Source organism: Mus caroli, unplaced genomic scaffold, assembly GCF_978045245.1.
Source record: "Mus caroli unplaced genomic scaffold, Mus_caroli_1 scaffold_17, whole genome shotgun sequence".
Lineage (NCBI taxonomy): Eukaryota > Metazoa > Chordata > Mammalia > Rodentia > Muridae > Mus > Mus caroli.
Window position 1 is genome coordinate 53,192,061 of NW_028227272.1, and position 23,834 is coordinate 53,215,894.

Sequence of the window (23,834 nt, forward strand, 5' to 3'; positions counted from 1 at the left end):
CTGTCTGTAAGCACACCAGTAGTAATGTCAGGTTTTGGTGTCCCTCCCATAAAATGGATCCGAAGTTAGACTGGTTCTTGGACTGCCTTTCCTTCAGTCTCTTCTCCATTTTTGTCCCTGCAGTTCTTTTAGACAGGAACAATTCTGGTTCAGGAATTTTGACTTTGGGTTAGTAACTCTGTCCCTGCACTTGAGGCCCTGTCTATCTACTGGTGGTGGACTCCTTGAATTCCCTCTCCCAGTTGATGGACATTTTGGCTAAGGTCACCCCCATTGAGTCCTGAGAGTCTCCCACTTCCCAGGTCTCTGGTACTTTCTGGAGGGTTCCTCTAGCCCCCAGGCTTCGTGTTTTCACTCATTCTCCTGGCCCTCTGGGCTTCTCCCCTGCCCCACCCCCCATACCTGATCCTGTTTCTCTTTCCCCTTCTCCTTCCCTCCCCAACCCAGGTCCCTTCTCTCTCTGCCTCCCATGATCATTTTCTTCCCCCTTTTAAATGTGATTGAAGCATCTTCACTTGGGCCTGTTTGTTACATTTCTTATAGTCTGTGGGTTATATCCTAGGTATTCTGTAATTTTTGGATAATACCCACTTTTCAGTGAGTACATACAATACATGTTCTTTTGGGTCTGGGTAAGCTCACTCAGGATGGTATTTTCTAGTTCCATCCATTTGCCTGCAAAATTCATGAAGTTGTTTTTTAATAGCTGAATAGTATTCCATTGTGTAATTGAATCACATTTTCTGTATTCATTCTTCTGTTGTGGGATATCTGGGTTCTTTCTAGCTTCTGGCTATAACAAATAAGGCTGCTATGAACATAGTGGAACACGTGCCCCTGTGGCATGGTGGGGCATCTTTTGGGTATATGCCCAAGAGTGGTATAGCTGGGTCTTCAGGAAGAACTATTTCCAGTTTTCTGAGGAACTGCCAGATTGATCTACAGAGTAGTTGCACTCGTTTGCAATCCCACCAGCAGTGGAGGAATGTTCCTGTTTCTCCACATCCTCACCAGCATCTGTCACTTGAGTTTTTGACCTTAGCCATTATGATTGGTGTAAGGTGGAATCTCAGGGTCATTTTGATTTGCATTTCTTTGACAACTAAGGACTTTGAACAATTCTTTAAGTGCTTCTTGGCCATTCAAGCTTCTTCTGTTTAGTGCTGTTCCCCATTTTAAAATTGGATTACTTGGTGTTTTGGAGTTTAACTTCCTGAGTTCTTTATGTATTTTGGATATTAGCCCTCTATTGGATGTAGGGTTAGTAAAGATTTTTTTCCCAATCTGTAGGTTGCCTATTTGTCCTAATGACAGTATCTTTTGCCTTACAGAAGCTTTTCAGTTTCATGAGGTCCCATTTATCAATTGTCGATCTTAGAGCCTGGACCATTGCTGTTCTATTCAGGAAATTCCCTCCTGTGCCAATGAGTTCGAGGCTCTTTCTCACTTTCTCTTCTATTAAATTCGGTGTATCTGATTTTACATTGAAGTCCTTGATCCTTTTGCACTTGAGCTTTGTGTAAGATGACAAATAAAGATTTATTTTCATTTTCCTACATACAGCCAATTAGGCCAGCACCATTTATTGAAGATGCCTTCTTTTTTCCACTGTATGTTTTTGGCTTCTTTGTCAAAGATCAAATGTCCATATGTGTGTGGGTCTTCAATTCTATTTCATTGATATATCTGTCTGTTTCTGTACCAATACCATGCTGTCTTTATCACTATTGCTTTGTAGTACAGCTTGAGGTCAGGGATGGTGATTCCCCCAGAAGATCTTTTATTGTTGAGAATTGTTTTGACTATCCTGGGCTTTTTGCTTTCCCATATTAAGTTGAGAATTGCTGTTTCCATGTCTGTGAAGAATTGTGCTGGACTTTGGGGATTTCATTGAATCTGTAGATTGCTTTTGATAAGATGGCCATTTTGACTATGTTAATCCTACCAATCTAGAAGCATGGGAGATCTTTCCATCTTCTGAGGTCTTCTTTAATTTCTTTTTTCAGGGATTTGAAGATCGTGTCATACAGATCTTTCACTTGCTTGGTTAGAATTACACCAAGATATTTTATATTATTTGTGGTTGTTATAAAGAGGGTTCTTTCCCTGTCTTTCTCAGCTGGTTTATTAATTTTGTATAAAGAAAGGCTACTGATTTGTTTGAATTAATTTTATATCCTGCCACTTTGCTGAAGTTGTTTATTAGCTGTAGAAGTTCTCTGGTGGAATTTTGGGCATCACTTATGTATACTATCATATCATCTGCAAATAGTGGTACTTTGACTTCTTCCTTTCCAATTTGTATCCCCTTGATCTCCTTTTGTTGTCTAATTGTTCTAGCTAGAACTTCAAGTACTATATTGACTAGATAGTGAGAGTGTGGGCAGCCTTGTCTTCTCCCTGATTTTCATGAGATTCCTTCTAACTCCTCTCCATTTAATTTGATGTTGGATGTTGGTATGCTGTGTATTGCTTTTATTGTGTATGTATTAGATACACAATATAAGATACACATTGTGTATGTATATCATGAATTCCTGATCTCTCTAAGACTTTAATATGAAGGGGTGTTGTATTTTGTTGAAGTCTTTTTCAGCATCTTATGAGACAATCATGTGACTTTTTCCTTGAGTTTGTTTATATAGTATATTATGTTGATGGATTTTCATATATTAAACCATCTCTGTGTTCCTGGGATGAAGCCTACTTGATCATGGTGAATGGTGGTTTTGATGTGTTCTTGGTTTCAGTTTTTGAGAGTTTATTGAATATTTTTGCATCGATATTCATAAGTGAAATTATCCCGAAGTTCTTTTTCTTTGTCAAGTCTTTGTGTGGTTTAGTTATCAGAGTAACTGTGGTTTCATAGACTGAATTAGGTAGTATTCCTTCTGTTTCTAATTTGTGGAATAATTTGAGGGGTATTGGTATTAGGTCTTCTTTGAAGGTCTAGTAGAATTCTTCACTAAAATCATCTGGCCCTGGGCTTTTTTGATTGGGAGGTTTTTTTTAACTACTATTTGTATTTCTTTAGGGGTTATGGGACTATTTGGATATTTTATCTGATCCTGATTTAATTTTGGTACCTGGTATCTGTCCAGAAATTTGTCCATTTCATTTAGATTTTCCAGTTTTGTTGATTATAGGCTTTTGTAGTAGGATCTGATGTTTTTTTTTTTTTTTTAATTTCCTCAGTTTCTGTTGTTATATCTTCCTTTTCATTTCTGATTTTGTTAATTTTCATACTGTCTCTGTGCCCTCTGGTTAGTCTGGCTAAGGGTTTATCTATCTTGTTGATTTTTTCAAATAACCAGCTCCTGATTTTGTTGATTCTTTGTATAGTTCTTTTTGTTTCTACTTGGTTGACCTCAGCCCAGAGTTTGATTATTTCCTGCTGTCCACTCTTGGGTGTATTTCCTTCTTTTTGTTCTAGAGCTTTCAGGTGTGCTATTAAACTGCTAGTGTATGCTCTCTCCAGTTTCTTTTTGGAGGCACTCAGAACTGAGTTTTCCTCTTAGCACTGCTTTCATTGTGTCCCATAAGTTTGGGTATGTTGTACCCTCATTTCCATTAAATTCTAAAAAGTCTTTAATTAATTTATTTATTTCTTCCTTGACCAACTTATCATTGAGTAGAGCATTGTTCAGCTTCCATGTATATGAGGGCTTTCTGTTGTTTTTGTTGATATTGAAGACCAGCCTTAATCTGTAGTGATCTGATAGGAGGCATGGGATTATTTCAATCTTCTTATATCTGTTAAAGTCTTTTTTTGTGACCAATTATGTGGTCAACTTTGGAGAAGGTACCATGATGTACTGAGAAGAAGGTATATTCTTTTGATTTAGGATGAATGTTCTATAGATATCTGTTAAATCCACTTGGTCTGTAACTTCTGTTAGTTTCACTGTGTCTCTGTTGAATTGTGTTTCCCTGATCTGTCCATTGGTGAGAGTGGAGTGTTGAAGTCCCCTACAATTATTGTGTGAGGTACAATGTGTGCTTTAAGCTTTAGTAACATTTTTTTTTTTTATGAATGTGGGTACCCTTGCATTTGGAGCCTAGATATTCAGAATGGAGAGTTCTTCTTGGTAGATTTTTCCTTGTTGAGTATGAAGTGTCCCTCCTTACTCTTTTTGATGACTTTTGGTTGAAAGTTGATTTTATCTGATATTAGAATGGCTACTCCATCTTGTTTCTAGGGACCATTTGCTTGGAAAATTGTTTTCCAGCCCTTTACTCTGAGGTAGTGTTTGTCTTTGACACCGAGGTGTGTTTCCTGTATGCAGCGAAGTGCTGGGTCCTGTTCACATATCCAGTCTGTTAGCCTATATCTTTTTATTGGGGAATTGAGTCCATTGATGTTAAGAGATATTAAGGAATAGTGATTGTTGCTTCCTGTTATTTTTGATGTTATTTTTATGTTTGTGTGGTTATCTTCTTTTGGGTTTGTTGAAAGAAGATTACTCACAGGCCTGTCTACACTCCTGAGAGACTCACTCTCTTCTGCTGCTATTTGGGTATGGAGCCCTGTTGCAGAAGATCTACTCCAGGAGCAAACGGAAACTGGAAGGCTCCCATGCCAGGCTGCCCCTCCATTCTTGTGTCCTGAGGGCTCTGGACGGGTTCCCCTGAGCCCCCTGTCAACCATCTTTGTGTCCTCTTTTTATGTTGTTGTTTATTAATAACTCCCTAGTATAACTAGTGCTGCCCATATGAGCATCAATGTGGGGGATATCCATTGGGGCATATCCCGAAAGGAGAAGACTCTCCCCCAGCAGCCTCAACTGCTAATCCTCTTTCACCAAAGGTGTGATCTCAGGGGCTCTTCCACATTCATGTTAGTATTTTGGTGAATATTCATTTCCAGATAACACTGCACATTGCTGTTCGCTTTTCTAAAATGTCCTTTGTTTAAAGAATAATGATACTGAATAATTCACTTCTGTTCCTTCATAGAAATTTGTATAAAAGTTTAAAATTTTTTACTTCATATACACATGCTTTGATCTGTGGGCTCCAAGGCCATAAAATACAGGAAATATTTACATTTAAAAAGGTTTTCTCAGCACCCAAGGAGCTATAGGGTTCTGCAACCCTATAGGTGGAACAACAATACGAACTAACCAGTACCCCCAGTGCTCGTATCTCTAGCTGCATATGTAGCAGAAGATGGCCTAGTCGGCCATCACTGGGAAGAGAGGCCCCTTGGTATTGCAAACTTTATATGCCCCAATACAGGGGAATGCCAGGACCAAGAAGCGGGAGTGGGTGTGTAGGGGAGCAGGGCAGAGGGAGGGTATAGGGAACTTTCGGGATAGCATTTGAAATGTATATAAAGAAAATATCTAATAAAAAATAAATAAATTAATTAAAAAGAAAGTTTTCTCTAGCTGGGTGGTGGTGGCGCACACCTTTAATCCCAACACTCGGGAGGCAGAGGCAGGCGGATTTCTTAGTTCAAGGCCAGCCTGGTCTACAAAGTGAGTTCTAGGACAGCCAGGGCTAAACAGAGAAACCCTGTCTCAACAAACAAACAAACAAACAAACAAACAAACAAACAAACAAACAAACAGGTTTTCTCAGCGTCCGTCCGTCCAGCAATGTTTCCAGACTGCCTTGATTCTCAGAAGCTTTTCATTCTGTGCTGTAGGCCAATACAAAGAATAGTTCCCACCAGAGTTCGTTAATTAAATGTTCTCTGTGTTTGCATTCGTCAACAAGGGTATGAGGGTAACTTTTTTTCATTTTCTCCACTCTTACTCATGATAAAGTTTTCAAGTTTCTTATAATGTTACTAATATTTTACAGATACTACTATGCACACATAGCTTTTAGAAGGGCTGCAAGGGGCTGGTGAGATGGCTCAGTGGATAAGAGCACCCGACTGCTCTTCCGGAGGTCCAGAGTTCAATTCCCAGCAACCACATGGTGGCTCACAACCATCTGTAACGAGATCTGGCGCCCTCTTCTGGAGTGTCTGAAGACAGCTACAGTGTACTTACATATAATAAAAAAAAAAAAAAAAGAAGGGCTGCAAATGTTTATGTGTGGCTGTCATAGATGTAACTGATAAGCTCTTCCCACACTATAAAAACATTGACAATTACAAAATTAGTGAAGAATTCTAAGGAATATGTGCTGTAGATCTTTAAGAAATTAAAAACAGGGGCTGGTGAGATGGCTCAGTGGGTAAGAGCACCCGACTGCTCTTCCGAAGGTCCAGAGTTCAAATCCCAGCAACCACATGGTGGCTCACAACCATCCGTAATGAGATCTGACGCCCTCTTCTGGTGTGTCTGAAGACAGCTACAGTGAACTTACATATAATAATAAATAAATAAATCTTAAAAAAAAAAAGAAATTAAAAACAATTCACCATAATATATAAAACAAAATTATAAATTATTTGATAGTATTTTCTAGTTTCCACTGGGTGTTGTTGTTGTTGTTTTTCTTTTTGGGGCTAATTTTGTTGTTTTCTACTTGGTTAGGTGGATAAAAACCTTTACTGATATAGAATTTTATCTGATCGCATTTGGTGTAGGATACCACTTTTAGATAAAGAGTTCCTTTCGTTCAAATAGACAAATACCCTGTGAATGCCATTCTGGGCAATACTGCACCATTTTATCCCAAGAATATGCTGCTAATTCTTTAGGGCAGGATGGGCTCAGAGCAAGGTCACTGAGAACTGTTCAGTCAGCAGGAATCAACTGTAAAGGACTTGACTTCAATCCAGGGCATCACAATGTTAGACACTATTGTGTGGTTCACAGAGCCCCACTGAAACAGCCCTCAGGATGTTTCTTGGTAGATACTTACTCAGGGCTGTTTTGAGTGACTTTTCCATACTGTGTCTACATGTCACTCCCATCTCAGATGGCACGATCTCCAAATTATATAGACAACTTGGCAAACGTGATTTATATTATGCGCTTAATATTTGTCAGGTACTGTTTTAAGCCATGCGGTGTGGATGAAATGAGTTGATCTGTTGTTAATTCTCGCAATAGTGCCACCACGGGCTTGCTTTATTATTCTTTCACTGCGCACAGGATGAAGAGTGAGTGGTTAAAAAGGAAGGATTTTCTTCTACCCAGGGAACCAGGCACTTTAGGCTCTGCCTCTCAGTCCTAGGAGAACACAGAGGACGTGTAAATCTACCACCTTTGACCCACTGAGTCAGAACATATGGAGGAAGACCACATGTGAGGCATACTGCTTGTAAATAAACTGCTGGTTAAAGAGAGGCGACGGTTAGTAAGGCGCTTAGCTAGCTAGATTAGAATAGAATTCTCTCTGCCCATCTGTCCTAATTAGCTTACCTCCCTGCTTCCATAGTGTCCCTATTAAGTCAGAAAAGAAACCAGAGCTACTCGAAAGGATGACATTTTATTTACCCTAACTGACAATGGTTTTAGAGTGGCTTCCCACTCCCAGGCATAAACTTTTATCTGCAAGGACTTTTTTTGGGAAAAGTTTGTTAGTGAGCATTTTAGAACTCCGAATGCTCCCTTGAGGATTTTGTCATCTGGTTTCTTTGGTTTTGGCCCAGATGACTATGTTTCTCCCTGTGGGGAGGATTTCTCTGGGCATTTTGATACTTTTCCTGACAGGAGGAAACCTTGTATCAGCCTCAGGTAATTGAAAGCTGATCTTTGTTCTCAGGTTTGCAGGCACGTTTAGAATAGTTTAAAATAGCCACATTTGATGTGGTTGCTGTTATATACTATATATGTATATACTATATGGCTATTAATCTTCACAATTGCTTTATTGAGCAGCCTTAGAATATCTCCCGTGATTTAGGTTTCCCTTCCTTGTTAATAATTTCTGGTTCAAACCTTACATCCTTGTGTTGAAATTTGGCGTCTGTTTGATTTTAAAAACAATCTTGAATTAAAGGATTACTAGCCAAATGAGGAAAAGCTGGAATACTTCGTCCTTTGATATGCATGCGCGTATGCGTTTTAAGCCTTGTCTTTACATTTTCAGTGTGGTGCAAACAAGAGCTTTTCTTTTTTTGCTGTCACTTGTATGGTGTCTCCACCCATCCTGAAAGCCCTGGCTATGCTCCCAGTCTGTTTTCTGTACTAACAGAGCATCTTTTCTGCAGAAGAGAGACAAGAACCCATGCTTGCAGTCTCTGTCCTCTCACCTGAGAAGTCAACAGATCTTTCCCTGCCTACCAGGAAGAGACAGCTTTTGGATGCCACGGAGACTGGGAGGAGATGGCTGCTTAGAAGGCGGCGATCTATTCTGTTCCCAAATGGAGTAAAAATTTGCCCCAGTGAAACTGTTGCAGAGGCTGTGGCAAGTCATGTGAAGTATTTTAAAGCCCGAGGTAAGCAGGCATTATGGTACTCAACCCATCACATTTGTGTGCACTTTTATATTAAAGATGTGACGCTTTAGATCGAAATGAACCAAATAAGAGTGAGAAAGGGGCTTTGTCATATTAATATAAATTAAGATAAAAGTATACATTATTGTAAGAGAAAATATTTTGATTTTTTTTGAAGTATTTGAAAACACTATTTTGAGACTGGATATATTCAAGTATAATTTTTATTTTTCATTATGGTAAATTGCTTACTTATTCACACAGCACATATTTACAAATAGACTTATGTGCTTTCCTCCTTATTTTACAGATGAAAACATAATGACTTTCTTTATTGTGTACTTTGGACACCATAGATTCACGCAAATGGTTGTCTAATTAGGGCACACAGTTTTTAATGCCTTCTCTCAGTGACCTCACGTGGCTTTTGTCTCATTTTTGATTAAGCAATTTTATCCTTGGGTTCATGTCTTCTGCTACGTAACTGTACACTACGTCTCTTACATTGCTTAATTGAACATTGTCTATACATTTTATTAGACATTTGTAGGTTTTTCACAATTTGCCATTTTGTATGTTCAACAGCCAATGGAAAGTGCCGAGACTGGTGATGAACTGATCGGGATGGTCCTATTACACAGCCATCCTTTTGGTCAACGGAGGCTCATTGAGCACTTACTATTTTCCCTGGCACTTGACTGTATGACTGCCTCTCCCCCCTCCTCCCCCCCCCCCCCCGCTCCATCATTATCTGATTGTTCTGTTCTTTTCCATTGTCTTCTACACTAAAGTTTTTAAAATAAGGACTTACTATCAGGTAACAAACACACTTCATATATGTAATGTTCTATCTTTCTCTAACATGGCAGAGTGTATTAGTAGTTCTTTTACGGATGTGACAGCCTTGATTGTATTTTATCAGACGGTGCACAGGAACAGGTTCTTCTTTTACTTTTAGAAGGGGGAGCCACAGATCTAGAATTGCTGTGTAGGACTTTAGGGTTGCAAGTGAAATTGCAAAGTGACTTGAGGACATGAAAGACCGGTGATGGACAATGATAGTGGGCAATCTAACGAGATGATTTACACTGCTTGGATTTTAACTGGCTCAGGATGTCCGGACTGCCTCAATGGTCCACTCCACAGGGAAGAGGAAAGGGCCAACCATTAAGGAATCTGCTTCTGCTTTGAGTTGCTTTGTGCTTTCTTTCTTTATAAATTCGAGAGATACTGCTCAAAAAGAAGCCAAGAAAAGGAAAAGGAAACATTTTTGATATAATTAAAGAATGACAGGTGCTGCGAGTAGGTTATTGAAAAGGAGCTGTAAAATATGCATAGAAGTAATAGTGTACATGGTAGATAGACTGTACTTATGTATTTGGTAATATATATACATATATATGAGTATGTGTGTGTGTGTGTAAAATGAAAAAAGAGGCTGTGATCTTGAAAGAGAGCAAGCAAGGTGTTAGGGTTTGGAGGGAGGAAAGGGAAGAAGGGGAAAATGATGTAGTTATATTGTAATTTCAAAAAATAAAAGAAATAATTAAAAAAATTAGCAAGAGCAGAAACCTCAGAAAAGTAAATGGTTAACACACTCATAATATTGTTGTTATTATGATCATGGTAGAAAATAATACTTCAATTGATATGCCAGGTTTTGGTTTCTAGCACTCACGTAGTGTCTCACAACCATCTGTAACTCCATTCCCAGGAGATCCCCTTTTCTGGTCATGAGCACCAGGCACACATGAGATGCACAAACATCCATGCTGGGATTTGATCCTGCTTGGGCCTGCACAGGTTTTATACGTGTTGTTATAACCACTGTGAGTTTGTAGGTGCAGATTCCCTGCTGTACCTAAAAGATAATGCCTCCTTGTAGTCATTTTATCACCTCTGGATTTCTGTCCTCTCTTCTATAATGATCCCTAAGCCTTGGGGGAGTACAATACCCACATTCCCTTCAAGCTAAGCAATCATTATAGGCATTGCTGTAGCTCTCTGTTACTCTCTAGTACTTGATGGTAATACCCGTTACTGACCTGGAAGCTCCATCCCTTACTGGCCAGATTTCACAGTGCTGGATGGTGCTGTGTGCACTCTCAGAAGAAATAAATAGAAATCTTCATTCTTAGCAGCCTCCGTATGACAGGCTTTCCTACACTACCCTGCTGTGTGAACTCTGTACCCAGAGAACTTTAACACCCTTGGAGGAGTGCCTCTACCTGCCCAAGGAATGTCAAGGACAACATGTCTCCTGTCCACTCCTCATCAATGCAGTTTGGCATGTTCAGGGACATCATGCAAACAACCCCTATTCAGACATGATACCTTCTGTGTCTGAGCACATCTGGCGTCAGTGATGAGAACCAGTCTGTATGTTTTCACTGTTTCTCTGTTCCTGCTTTGAACTTTGAGCCATGTGGAATAACAGCTGCACAGAATGCTAGTGCAGGCACTTTGGACCAGCATCACCTGAATGCTAGTGCAGGCACTTTGGATCAGCATCACCTGGAGTCCTCTGGTTCAGCTGAATCTGGAATTTGACTTTAATTCCTTGGTAGTGGTTACTGGCCAGTTTCAATAAATCTTACATAGCTGTGAATGCTACAAACTACAAATATCGGCCTGTCAGTACATGGCTACTGGCGCAATAGTGGCATGAAGGTCATGAGAATAACCAACCACTTTCTAAAGAAATTTAAATCCTGCTGCACAAGATGAAACCCATATCTGGCACATCATCAAGCCAAGAACCTATGACCAGACAGGTCATAAGTCCCCAGGGAGAACCTACTACTGATATGCTGGTCAGTAAGCATAGTGTTAAACCAACTCCTGATGACTTATCTCTATATTCATAGATTAGTGCATCTCCTATCCTCCATCTGGAAAGCTTCTATTTACACATATTTATTTTATTAACACAGAGAGACCCACAACTGACAAGAAACAGAGAATAAACAGAGACTACAGAATGCCAAGGAAAATTTTAATCAAGTAAAAACTCTTCAGAATGGGAGAAAATCTTTGCTAGTTACATATATAACAAAGGATGAAGAGCTCAAATATACAAAAACATTAAAAAAAGAGATCAAATAACTCAGCTAGGCTCAGTAGTGCATGTCTTTAATCCCAGCAGCTGGGAAGCAGAGGCAAGGAAATCTCTGTAAAGGAAACGAAATGAAACGAAGCACAACTTTCCAGAACCACCGGGATACAGTGAAAGTGATTCTAAGTGGAGAGATACATATGTAGGAAGTACACAGACAAGCCATCCCTGCCTAGTGTGAAAAACAAGGTGACATTTTCCGGTGATCCCAGAGGGTATGGAAACTCAAAAGCTGAGTGTAGTTCTATCTGTTTAAAGCTCATGTTCCGGAGTAATGTGGGATAGGATGAGGCCATCTATAACTCTGTCACGAGTAATAAATATGGCTGCCAGTGAAAGAACCTAGTGGGGAAACCCCCACTCAATTCCCATTCGGCGTGCACCCAAGAATCACAAACAGACGACCATCTTGATGTAAAAGCATGAGGTAGTTTAATGACGAAGCTCTGGGCCGACATGTATCTCTCGTAGGAGACAGAGGTGTCGACCACATGGTGGAGCCATAATGGCGGAGCTCCGGGTCGAAACATATCTCACGCAGGAGACAGTGGTTTCAACCCCGAGGCTTGGAAGCTAGGGGATTTTATAGAAAAGGGGGTGGGACTGGGGGAGGAATTGGCTCGGTTTCACATGATTGGTCCATTTAAACATCAGCAGACTGTCAGAAGGGCGGGAGATAGGGAGGCACCAGGCCAGTCAGGACATGTAACGATGGGCCTGCCCAGGCATGTCCTGGCCTGTTCTGCTATGTTCTCAGCCCCAGGTTTCAAAGCTCACAAACAACTCTTTGGGCTATTTGACATACATTACATGAATCACAGGTCTCGAGTTTTATTTCCTTTCACCAGATTTAGTAAGTAAAAATGTAGGGCAGCCAGTTAAAACTTGAACTTCAGTTAAATAACAGATGATTATTTTTTAGTGTCAGTAGGCCTCATATAATATTTGATCTGCACAGTTGCTGGATCCATGTCTCCAGGAAAGTTATTCAGACCTTTTTGCACACACACACACACACACACACACAAAGGGTTTGAGTGTTTTGCTTCCATGCAATTATGTGTACCATATGTGTGACTAACGTCTATGAAGGTCAAAGGAAGACATCAGAACCCTGGCACTGGAATTGCAAACAGTTGTGAGCCACTGTATAAGTGCTAAAAACCAAAACTGGGTCTTTGTCCAGTAAATACTCTTAATCACTGACCCATTTCTCCAGCCCCCAGAAAATTATGCTTTATTTTAAAAAAGATATCTTTTTAATCGCAGGCTGAAATCACCCTATACTTCAGGATGGCCTTGAACTTGTGACAATCCTGCGTTCCTATCCCAGGTGCTTAGATTACTGACATAACACATTAAGCACAGCAAACTTCCATTTTATTATCATTGAAATGGGATTGATTTTAGTAAAAACAGTATCTTTAAGGGTCTTAGTAAACACTAAGACTTGTAGACCTGTTGACAATCCTAAGAATATGACAGCATTGTTGACTGGATAAGAGGAGCATATTGCTAATATTTTGTTTAGTGTATAGATCTTGTATACATCCTTTGTAATAAACTCAGATAATGATACAGTTTTCATGTGAAATGGAGAAACCTGAGTCCTCGAGGTTTTTTTCTTAGTATACAGTGTTTTGGCAATCCTAAGTTCCTCATAATAAAAATGAAATTTACAACCAGCTTGTTAATATAAAGATATAAATAATTATTTTGTTAGGATTATACTAAATATGCAGTCAGTTTGGAGACATTGTCTTAACAGTGTTAAATATTCCAATCCACAAACCGGAAGTTGTTCTATTTTTGTTTACAAATGTTCAATTTGTTTGTTTTGGTTTTCAAAGAAAAAAATGTATACTTCCTGTTCTGGTTAATTTTTATCGACTGTACACAATCTAGAGTCATTTGGGAAGAAAGGACCTCAGTTGAGGAATTGCCTCCATTTAATTGGCCTGTGACATATTTTCTTGATTAATGATTGATTAATCAAGAGGAAGGGCCAGGCCTCTGTGGGTAGAGTCACCCCTAGGCAGGTGGTTATGGGTTGTGTAAGAACACAAACTAAATCATGAAAGCAAACAAGCCAGACAGACTCATTCTTCCATGGTTTCTGCCTCTGTTCCTGCCCTGACTTCCCTCTCGGTGAGTTGTGATAGGGACAGTAAGCCAAATAATCCCTCTCGTCCCCAAATTGCTTTTGATCATGGTGTTTACAACAGCAATAGAGACCATGCTAGGACACTTGTATTTATTCCTACTTATTTTACTTTTTTATACTTTTGTTTTTTTGGTGAATGGGATTGTTTTATGTGTAGTTTTAGTTGTTCTATGTTCAATACACAGACAGACATATGGTTTTAAAACATAGGGTTTTACTGTTGTGAACAGACACCATGACCAAGGCATGTCTTATAAAAAAACAACACTTAATTGGGGCTAACTTACAGGTTCAGAGGTTCAGTCCATTACCATCAAGGTGGGAGCATGGCAGCATCCAGGCTGTCATGGCGCAGGCAGAGCTGAGAGTTCTATGTCTTTATCCAAAGGCTGCTAATGGAAGACTGACTTCCAGGTAACTGGGGTGAGAGTCTTAAGCCCACTCCCACAGTGACACACCTATTTCAACCAGGCCACACCTCCAAATGGTGCCACTCCCTGGTCCAAGAATATACAAACCATCACAGACATACAACTGATTTCATATATGAGTCTTGTATTCGGAAGCCTAATTGTAATTGCTTATCAGTTCAGACTGTCTTAAACTGGCTTTTATAGGACTTTTGTGCACAGCTCTAGCCTGTGGATGAAAGAAGCCTTGCTTCTTTCCAGTTTAGAAGGATGCTGTCTCCTGTTTTTGTTGTCCACAGCAGCTGACTCGCTTTCCACATCAACTTTCACTGGATTTTCTGAAGCGAATGTGTCTTCATTTGTTGTGTGGTTCCAGGACTGTTCCTAGAGGTTGTAAACAATTGTCTTTGAAGTGGCTTCAGCCTGTTTGAATTGAGAGTGGATTTGAGTAGTTTTATGGTTTCTGATACTAGACACAAAATTCTGGGTATCGATTTAAATAGATTAAATAGATTTAGATAGATATAAAATATTAGCTTTAGGAACAGAACTCCCTTTGACTTAACTGTATGACCATTTCCCCACTTCATTTTATGACAGTGAGTACTTGGATTGTCAGGCATTGAGCATAAGACTATGTTCATACCGCCATGCTTCCATTCGTGATGTGAATGAAACTCTCTGGAATCCTGACCCTGTGTTGATCTTCCCTCCCTTAAGGGCACTGTGCTCCCAGTGATGCAAAAGCAACAGAAGGATCATGCTTAGCAACCTCTCTTGTGATGGCTGGCAGGTACACTTGATTAGTTTTCATTTTCACACAGCAAAGTCTTACAAATATCATTTAAAGTTTTACAAATGTATGTGTGTGTGTATGTGAGTCATGGGTGTGGGTCTATGTTCTGGCCAGAAGAGGGTGTTTGATCCTATAGAGCTGGAGTTTCAGATCGTTGTGAGCTACCAGATGTGGGTTCTGGGAATACTATTCAGATCTTTTACAAGAGTAGCAAGTGATCTTTTAAGAAAATGTTTATTTCTTTTAATTCTCGATGTATTAGTGTTGTTATGCCTCTGTGCACAAAGACCTCATGTGCCTACTACCCCTGGAGAGCAGAAGAAGGCATTGAGTCTCCTGGAACTGTGGGCACCATGTGGGTGCTGGGAACTTAACTACATATCTCTGCAAGTTCATTGAGTGCTCTTAACTGCCGAGCTGTCTCCAGTTTACAGAATATATTTTTTTATGTATAGATTTAAATGTGTTTCTAAAATCAGTAGAATTTATTTTTACAGCAGTTTTAGGTTCAGAGAAAAGCTAAGCAGGATGTTCATGAGGTTAGCACCAAGCTCCTTAAACTCCCTAGCGTTAACATCATAGTAACACAGTGCATTTGCTACAATTGATACACCAACATTGGTGTATTATTAACAAACTCATAGTTTGCATTGGAGTTCCCTATGTATTCATTGTGCATTGTGCTTTGGTGAATGTATAATGACATTTACCAACTATTATAGCATCATTCAGAACAACCTATTCATCCCCCTACTTCCCAAAACCCTGACAAACATCACTTTGGGGTCCCCATACTTCCTCTTTTCCAGATTTGTATCGGAATCATACAGCTTGGTTTGGTTGATTTGGCAATAGGCTTATAAGTTAGAGGTACACAGTTTTAATGCTTTGAAAGCTCATCTTGAGATAATAATTGAGTGATATCCCAATGTGTGGATTTACCAGAGTTTATTTCCCATTTGTTTATTGATGGTCATCTTTAATACCTCCAGGCTTTGGCAAGTGTAAACGATTTCAAACACTTTTGTGCAAGTTCTTATGTCATCATAATTGTTTGCTTTGTTTGTGTAGATGCCATGGAGCGTGACTGAATGGAATTTGTCATTATTTCCTGTTTCAGGCATAAGCTGTAGTTGATGGAGAGCGACAACCAAACTCTCCCTGGTTTACAAAGTGCCCTCAACTGAGAAGCCTTGAGGAGTTCCAAATGCTCCTTTTTAAATTCAGTGTCTGATAAGTTTGCCCAAGAGTAGATCCCATTCCTTTGCATTTCTGCATTTCACTCTAGGCTCTTTTAAAATGTCATTCTCTCATTTTATTTATTTATTTATTTTTCTTTTCTTCTTTTTTCTTTTTGTTGGGACAGGGTTTCTCTGGCCATCTTGAAACTCTGTAGAGCAGGCTGACTGCAAACTCAGAGATCCACCTGCCTCAGCCTCCCAAGTGTTGTGATTAAAGGCGTGAGCCAGCGCTGCCTGACTCTTTTTAATCTTTTTTTAAAAAAAGCTTCTATTTGTTCTTTGAAAGTTTCATGAAATATACTTTGACCACATTATTATTCCTCATCAACTATTCCCAGATCCTCTCCATTTTTCCTATGTACCAAATTCAAATTCTCTCTGTCTTAATGATAATAAATAAATAAATAAATAAAAATCTCACTACACCTGGGCATGAGGTCTGTTCTGGAATGTGGTCCAGATACCAGATGTCACTCTATTGAAGAAAACTGAGTCCCCTCTCACAGCAGCCACTGAATGCCAATGACTCTGCAGCTAGATGTGAGGGTTTGTGCCTCCCCCCCCCCCCCCATGCTGGTGTTTTGTGTGGCTTGAGCTTGTGCAGGTCTTATGCATGCTGTTACAGTCTGTCTTTTCATATGCTCATCTGTCCTGTTGTGTCTGGTAAACAGTTTCCATGAAGTCATCCACCTCTCCTGGCTCTTAGGTTCTTTCTATCCCCTCGTCTGCACAGATCCTTAATGCCTTGAGAGGAGGAATGTGATGTAGACATTGCATTTAGGGTTGAGTGTTCTGATGTCCCTTATTCTCTGCATGTTGACCAGTTGTGGGTCTCTGTATTAATTACTATCTATTGCAAGAAGGAGAAGGAGGAGGAAGAAGAGGAGGGGGAGGAGGAGGAGGAGGAGAATAAAGGAGAAAAGGAGAAAGAAAAGGAGAAAGGAGAAAAAGAGAAAAGGAAGAAGGAGGAGGAGGAGAATAAGGAGAAGGAGAAGGAGAAAAGGAAGGAGAAGGAGGAAAGGAAGGAGAAGGAGGAAAGGAAGGAGAAGGAGAAGGAGAAGGAGAAGGAGAAGGAGAAGGAGAAGGAGAAAAGGAGGAGGAAGGAGAAGGAGAAGCAGCAGCAGCAGGTCCTCTGATGAGGGCTGAACTATGCATTGAGTCATAAGTCATTAGGAATTATTTTACTACTGAGTCCAAAAGTGTCATTATCTTTTGAAAAGCTGAGAAGTTGTCTTTTGAAGTTATAACTTAAGTAAAAAAAAAAATCAAAGAAACTTAAAATGACAGTGCCTGTTAATAAAACAGACCAACACAATATATTCAATGGAAGTTACATTCTCATGACATAAGGACCCATTTGTTTTTAAGTCAGCAGGGAAAGAATTCATTAAGAGGTGAGTTATTCCCCTGTATAAAAGAAGCGTTGGAGAGTGCAATGTCTTTTTCGGAATGGAGAAGTTTGAACAGGGTGTTTTCTAGCTGACTACTATTCTCATGACCCTGCAGAAAGGATACTGTGATCAAAGTGTCTCAGGAGAGTGGGAGGGAGTTGCCCCATGATCACCATGGGAACACAGTAGGTAAAGAGCATCTTCTCGTTGCCTAAACGCCTTCTCTTTACTTGCCAGTGTGCCAGGAAGCCATCTGGGAAGCCTTCAGGACGTTTTGGGATCGACTTCCTGGGCGTGACGAATATCGTCACTGGATGAATTTATGTGAGGATGGAGTCACAAGTGTATTTGAAATGGGCGCCCACTTTAGTCAGTCTATGGAACACAGAAACGTAATCATGAAGGTAAGTGTCACAGCGAGCCTTGTAGTAGGTGTGATTGTGCACCGCTAAAGGCTAAAGGAGGAGAAGGTGAGGATGCTGAGTGGGCTGCCCTGGGGAATAGCTTAGTTTTCTATCCCTAGCTCTGGCCTTTGATAATGAACACTGCTGGTCCAAAACAGTGTCAGCCTTGTTTATACATGGTACATGCAGAAATTTAAAGATAAGGATTCTGTGTGAGTTGAACATTCTTGCCAAATTCATTCATAAATTCATTCAGAATGGATCCCAGACATTCTAATGAAGGTTGAGGATTTAGTCCATATAGCACATTTAGTGAAGTGTAAATGTGCTTTTAATTAAAGTTCTGTTTTTATTTATCTCTCTGTGTGTGTGTGTGTGTGTGTGTGTGCGCGCGCGCGCGCATGTGTGCACATGAATGCCACAGCATACATGTGGTTGGCAGAGTACAACCTCTTGGGAGTCAGTTTTCTCCTTTCACCTGTTTTTGAGGCAAGGTCTCTTTTAATTTTTGCTTTTGCAAAAAACGTGTGAACTTCTGGATGATTCTCCTGTTTATGTCTCCTCCCATCCTGCCTTAGGAGTGTGGGGGTTAGAGATGCATACCACTGTGTGTGGCCTTTTAAACCTGAGTTCTGTATTAGCCAGGGTTCTCTAGAGGAACAGAACTGCTAGAATGGACCATATTAAAAGAGGATTCATCAGAGTGGCTTAGAGACTGTGGCCTGGCTAGTCCCACAGTGGTTGTCTCTCATCGGAAAGCCTAAGAATGTCATCCTTGTTCAGTGCACAAGACTGGATGTCACAGCTTGTCTCTGTGTTGGAATCCCAGAGAAGTAGTTTCTAAATGCAGTTAAAAAAAAAAAAAAAAAAAAAAAAAAAAAAGGCTTCAGCAGCAAGATAGATACATTTGCCAGCAAGAGTGAGGGCAAACAAGCGAAAGACAGGAGCTTCTTTCTTCCTTCTGTGTCCTTTTATGTGGGATGCAACCAGTGGGCGTGGCCTAAATTTAGGGTGGATTTTCTGACCTCAAATGATCTGGATTTAAGGTTGATCTTCCCACCTGAAGTTTTCTAATCAAGAAAAACCACAGACAGGTGTGCCCAGCTGCTTTGGCTTTAATAAATTCCAGACATAGCCAAGGTGAGAGCCAGGATTAGCCTTCACTGACTTTTTTATGTGTTTAACATGAACTTGCCTCATTATCATGGGATGTCACAGTTGAAGTCACTTGAGTTCGAGTCAAGACACTGCCTCAGCCTTTCTCTGTCACACTTTTCCCTGCTCCATTTTAGCAACTACGATAATAAGCACTATATAATCCATGTTCATCATATCTTGTATCTAATAAATAGCAACCTTACAAGGCGTTCTCTATTTTGAAAATAAAGACAATAAATTGCTTATCCTGATGGGCAGTGGTGGCGCATGCCTTTAATTCCAGCACTTGGGAGGCAGAGGCAGGCGGATTTCTGAGTTCGAGGCCAGCCTGGTCTACAGAGTGAGTTCTAGGACAGCCAGGGCTACACAGAGAAACCCTGTCTCAAAAAACCAAGAAAAAAATTGCTTATTCTAAAATCAATTGTGGTGGATCTTAAAAAAATCCATAACCAGTTCTATTTTTCCAAAATTTATTTTTGGCTACAGATATTGCTCAGCAGTACAGAGCTTAGTAGCATGTTCAAGGCCCTCTGTTTGATCAGCAGCCCTGCAAAAACAAAACTCTGGAAGCGTGTTTTCCTCCTGTGTTTGGGGCTTCCATTTCCAGTCCATTTCCATGTCCATTGATTTTAAAAATGTCAATGAAGAAAAGAGTCACATATACACATTTATATCAGCATTGTGTATTTCAAGTTGTGTTCAGAATATTGAATCAATTATGAAAGAAAAGCATAGATATGGGAGTTATTAATAGTCTTGTGATGTTACATTTAATATGTTTCTTACAACAAGTGGGACTTTAGTTTCAACTTGAAAGTCTAGGAAGTAAGCTTTAGTGGTCATTTATAAATAACCCAGTGGTGCGTTGTCTGGCTTGAGTCTGAAGTGCGAAATGTGATTTGGGTGAGAAGGAGAGGTTGCACAGGCAGATGGAGGGAGCAACATGAGCTGTGTTTGGGGAGAATGGTTTGAGCCAGTGTTCTAGAGGGACAGAAGAAGGGGAGAGTGTTAAGAGGCTTGGATTTGGCTCTGTGGATGACGGGAAGTGTTTCAGTGTTACAAGGGGATAAGACAAAAGAGCTGGCTTAAAAGCTTGGGATTAAAATTTCACACTTATTATTTATTTATTGTGAGGGTGAGAACAAGAGTGAGAGAGAGAGAGAGGAGACATGATGGCACTTTTGTGGAGGGCAGAGAAGGGTGAACTCACTTTTGAATTTTAAACTGCTTATGGGAAATGTTAATTGTTCAATATTTTGGTATGAATTGAAGGAGGGTGGATTGTGTTTTAATTATAGAAATATTCACCAGCTTTGCATTAGTAACTGAAAGTATTTAGGTGTCAGATTATTTTGGGAGAGACAGTAGAATTAAAAGAGTAGCAAATTATTTAACAATAAAATTATTTACCATTGCATACACTAGCAAGATTTTGCTGATAGGACACTGATATAGCTGTCTCTAGTGAGACTATGCTGGGGCCTAGCAAACACAGAAGTGTATGCTCACAGTCAGCTATTGGATGGATCACAGGGCCCCCAATGGAGGAGCTAGAGAAAATACCCAAGGAGCTAAAGGGATCTGCAACCCTATAGGTGGAACAACATTATGAACTAACCAGTACCCGGAGCTCTTGACTCTAGCTGCATATGTATCAAAAGATGGCCTAGTAGGCCATCACTGGAAAGAGAGGCCCATTGGACTTGCAAACTTTATATGCCCCAGTACAGGGGAACGCCAGGGCCAAAAAGTGGGAGTGGTGGGTAGGGGAGTGGGTGGGAGGGTATGGGGGACTTTTGGGATAGCATTGGAAATGTAAATGAGGAAAATACCTAATAAAAAAATAAACTATTTAATGATATCTCAGAATGATTTAGATAATTTTCTTTCCACTCAGCAGATGAGAAACCTGATCCCTGGCACCAGAAAGGATGTAGACTTTGTGCTTATAACTAGGGAAGAGAAATGGGGACTTGAAACAAGACCTTCTGAGTTTACCTTAGTGTTTGTGTATCTCTTTGTTATTTGAAATAAGAGCACATAGCAACATCAGGGCACATAAGCGGACACAGATACTTCTGTGCCTGAACAGTTGTAGAACAAACTTGGCATTGCTACTATCTGCTTTCATTAATTGCTCATTCTTAGAGAAGAGTGGCATAGTTTCTATCATGTTAGGGCATCAGTGACCCCTGTGTAGTAAGTGTATTCACTGTGTGATCACTGTTATTAACTCAGGTATCGTGTCTTTGTTCTCTCTAGAAACTGAATTACACAAGGGAAACTGAGAGCAGGTATGTCTTTCCTCCAAATTCAATATAGCAGCATTAGACATGCCATACAGACTTCCAGCACTTACCCTGGTGTCCCTTTTCTATTTCCTTTCAGCTCCTGCAAGGATCAGTCCTGTGGGTAAGTTCAAAATGCCAGTCCCCTTGAGGCCATATCTGTCCCCAGAACCACCAGGGCCACTGTGCTTATTCACTGTCTGACCTTACCAGGAGACTGTCTCACTCCTCTCTTGAATAATTCAAAGGATGTCTGCCTTATTGAGAATGCAATACTGTTACTGAGGTTAAAGGCTAACGACAAACTGAGAAGGTTTCTCTTAGAGGGGAGTCAGTTTGTTAAATGAGGGGTGATTGTTTGGATTCCTTTTTTTTTTTTTTTTAACTTTATGATTATGCTCCTAAAACAAGAGTAGTAAACTGTCAGTATGCATCTTGGCCACCCATTAGGCACAGGATGGTTTCTGGCTTCTAATCAGTAGTGACGTAAAGCAGATAGCAAAACATGAGGAATAGTGACTAGAGTTTGAATTTTATCCATCCTCAGAATATCAGTAGGGTATTCTACATAGGATCTAGTGGGTTACATAAGATATCACAAGTAGATTCAAAAATTAACTAAGCAAGCCAGTATCCAGACATCCACCTTCCATGACAAAGTGAAGACATAGTTGGAGTGTATATATACACAGGAATTTTTGAATAGTGTGTGAGTGGATAAAAAGACAGTGGAACTCTATGAGTTTGGTCATCATATGTCTCATGATGCCACAGACACAGATTTGAGTAGGTGGCTGTTTGGATTACTTTCTTGACTTTATGATTATGTAAAGCAAGAATAGTACATCCTCCATCTCCTCCCATCCTTCTGATAACACACTGTATCACAATATGTTTTTACCTTACAATCTTTCTGTTGAGTAACTCCTTAGCAATGGTCTCTGTTTGTGAAACTTTGGTCCTAATGAGAGAGCTGGGGAAACTATCTCCTCCATATCCACCCACAATGTGCTGGGCCCAGAGTGCCTTACTCAGTGTCTCAGTTAGGGTTTTACTGCTGTGAACAGACACCATGGCCAAGGCAAGTCTTAATAAAACAACATTTAATTGGGGCTGGCTTACAGATTCAGAGGTTCAGTCCATTATCATCAAGGTGGGAGCATGGCAGTGTCCAGGCAAGCATGGTGTAGGTAGAGCTGAGAGTTCTACGTTTTCCTCGAAAGGCTGCTAGTGGAAGACTGACTTCCAGGCAACTAGGGTGAGGATCTTATACCTGCACCCACAGTGACACACCCATTCCAACCAGGTCACACCTATTCCAACAAGGCCACACCTCCAGATGGTGCCACTCTCTGGTCCAAGGATATACAAACCATCACACCCTGCCTCAGCTTCTCTTCTTCATTTAATTGCGTAAATTCTCTCTCTCTCTTTCTCTCTCTCTCTCTCTCAATTTAAAATTTTTAAAAGATTTATTTATGTATATGATATAGGTCTGTATGTTTATCTGCACATCAGAAGAGGAGATTGGGTCCCAGGGAGGCTGCAGTTATAGACAGTTATGAGCTGTCAGGTGGGTGCCGGGAATTGAACTCAGGACCTTGGAAGAGCAGCCAGTTCTTAACCACTGAACCATCTCTTTAATCCTTTTATATTTAATTTTCAAGTAGTATATTGTTTATTTATTTATTTATTTATTTATTTTTTTTGAGACAGGTTTTTTTCTGTGTAGCTTTGGCTGTCCTGGAACTCACTCTGTAGACCAGGCTGGCCTCGAACTCACAGTTATCCACCAGGTGGGCCGTGGGTGTGTAGAGAACATGCCTCTGTTTCCCTTTCTAGTATAGTTTCAATCACAAATGTCTCACTTATCATTGTAAATCCTAATATTCCTTTAAATCTTACGTTGAGTGCTGTGATTGTAGACAGGAACCACGATAGCTAGTTAATGTCATGCTGGACACCGAGCTCAGGGCTCCATACATGCTAGGCAAGGACTCTGCCAATTGAATTATACCCCCAGTTCTGCAAAAATGTCTTTTTAAAGTTCTTAGACATTGGAGATAGTGAGGGATATGTCAAGAAAATCCTTAATCTCATGGAGTTCATGATTATTATCTTTCCCTCTAGTTGTAGAAATTAGTGTCAAGGCCTGGGCCTGTACACACACGAGGTACATGCTGTTCTAATGAACTGTGTGCTCAGCCTGGAGTTTAGACTCTTAATGTGATTCTGTTGATGGACAAATAGACCCTTCTGTGACGTTACAAACGCTCTTAATTGTCTTGTCCAGTCTGAGATGGCCATTAGCCACATGTGCGCACAGAATGCCTGGAATACGGCTGCTGTGAATAAGAAAATGAATTCCCAGCTGTTTAATTTCAATAAATTTAAATATTGAACTGTTAAATGCTTCTGTATTGACAATCCTTTCTAGAGGACTAAGGGGGTGACAGAGGTAAAGTAGGCAGATAAAGTTGTTTCACATAATGATTTGAACTGGAGACGAAAATGGGTGATGAG

The 23,834-nt window shown here is 40.2% G+C and overlaps 1 protein-coding gene across 1 annotated transcript in view; it reads left to right on the top strand.

Moving 5' to 3' along the window:
• The first annotated feature begins 7,555 nt into the window (after window positions 1-7,555).
• Window positions 7,556-23,834, top strand: part of Impg2 (interphotoreceptor matrix proteoglycan 2) — a 66,609-nt gene continuing 50,330 nt past the window's right edge. Inside the window, exons 1-5 of the mRNA XM_085832231.1 lie at window positions 7,556-7,640; window positions 8,117-8,344; window positions 17,699-17,865; window positions 21,286-21,317; window positions 21,412-21,435. Of these exons, the coding sequence (XP_085688357.1) occupies window positions 7,556-7,640; window positions 8,117-8,344; window positions 17,699-17,865; window positions 21,286-21,317; window positions 21,412-21,435 (536 nt within the window). The remainder of the gene's footprint in view (window positions 7,641-8,116; window positions 8,345-17,698; window positions 17,866-21,285; window positions 21,318-21,411; window positions 21,436-23,834) is intronic.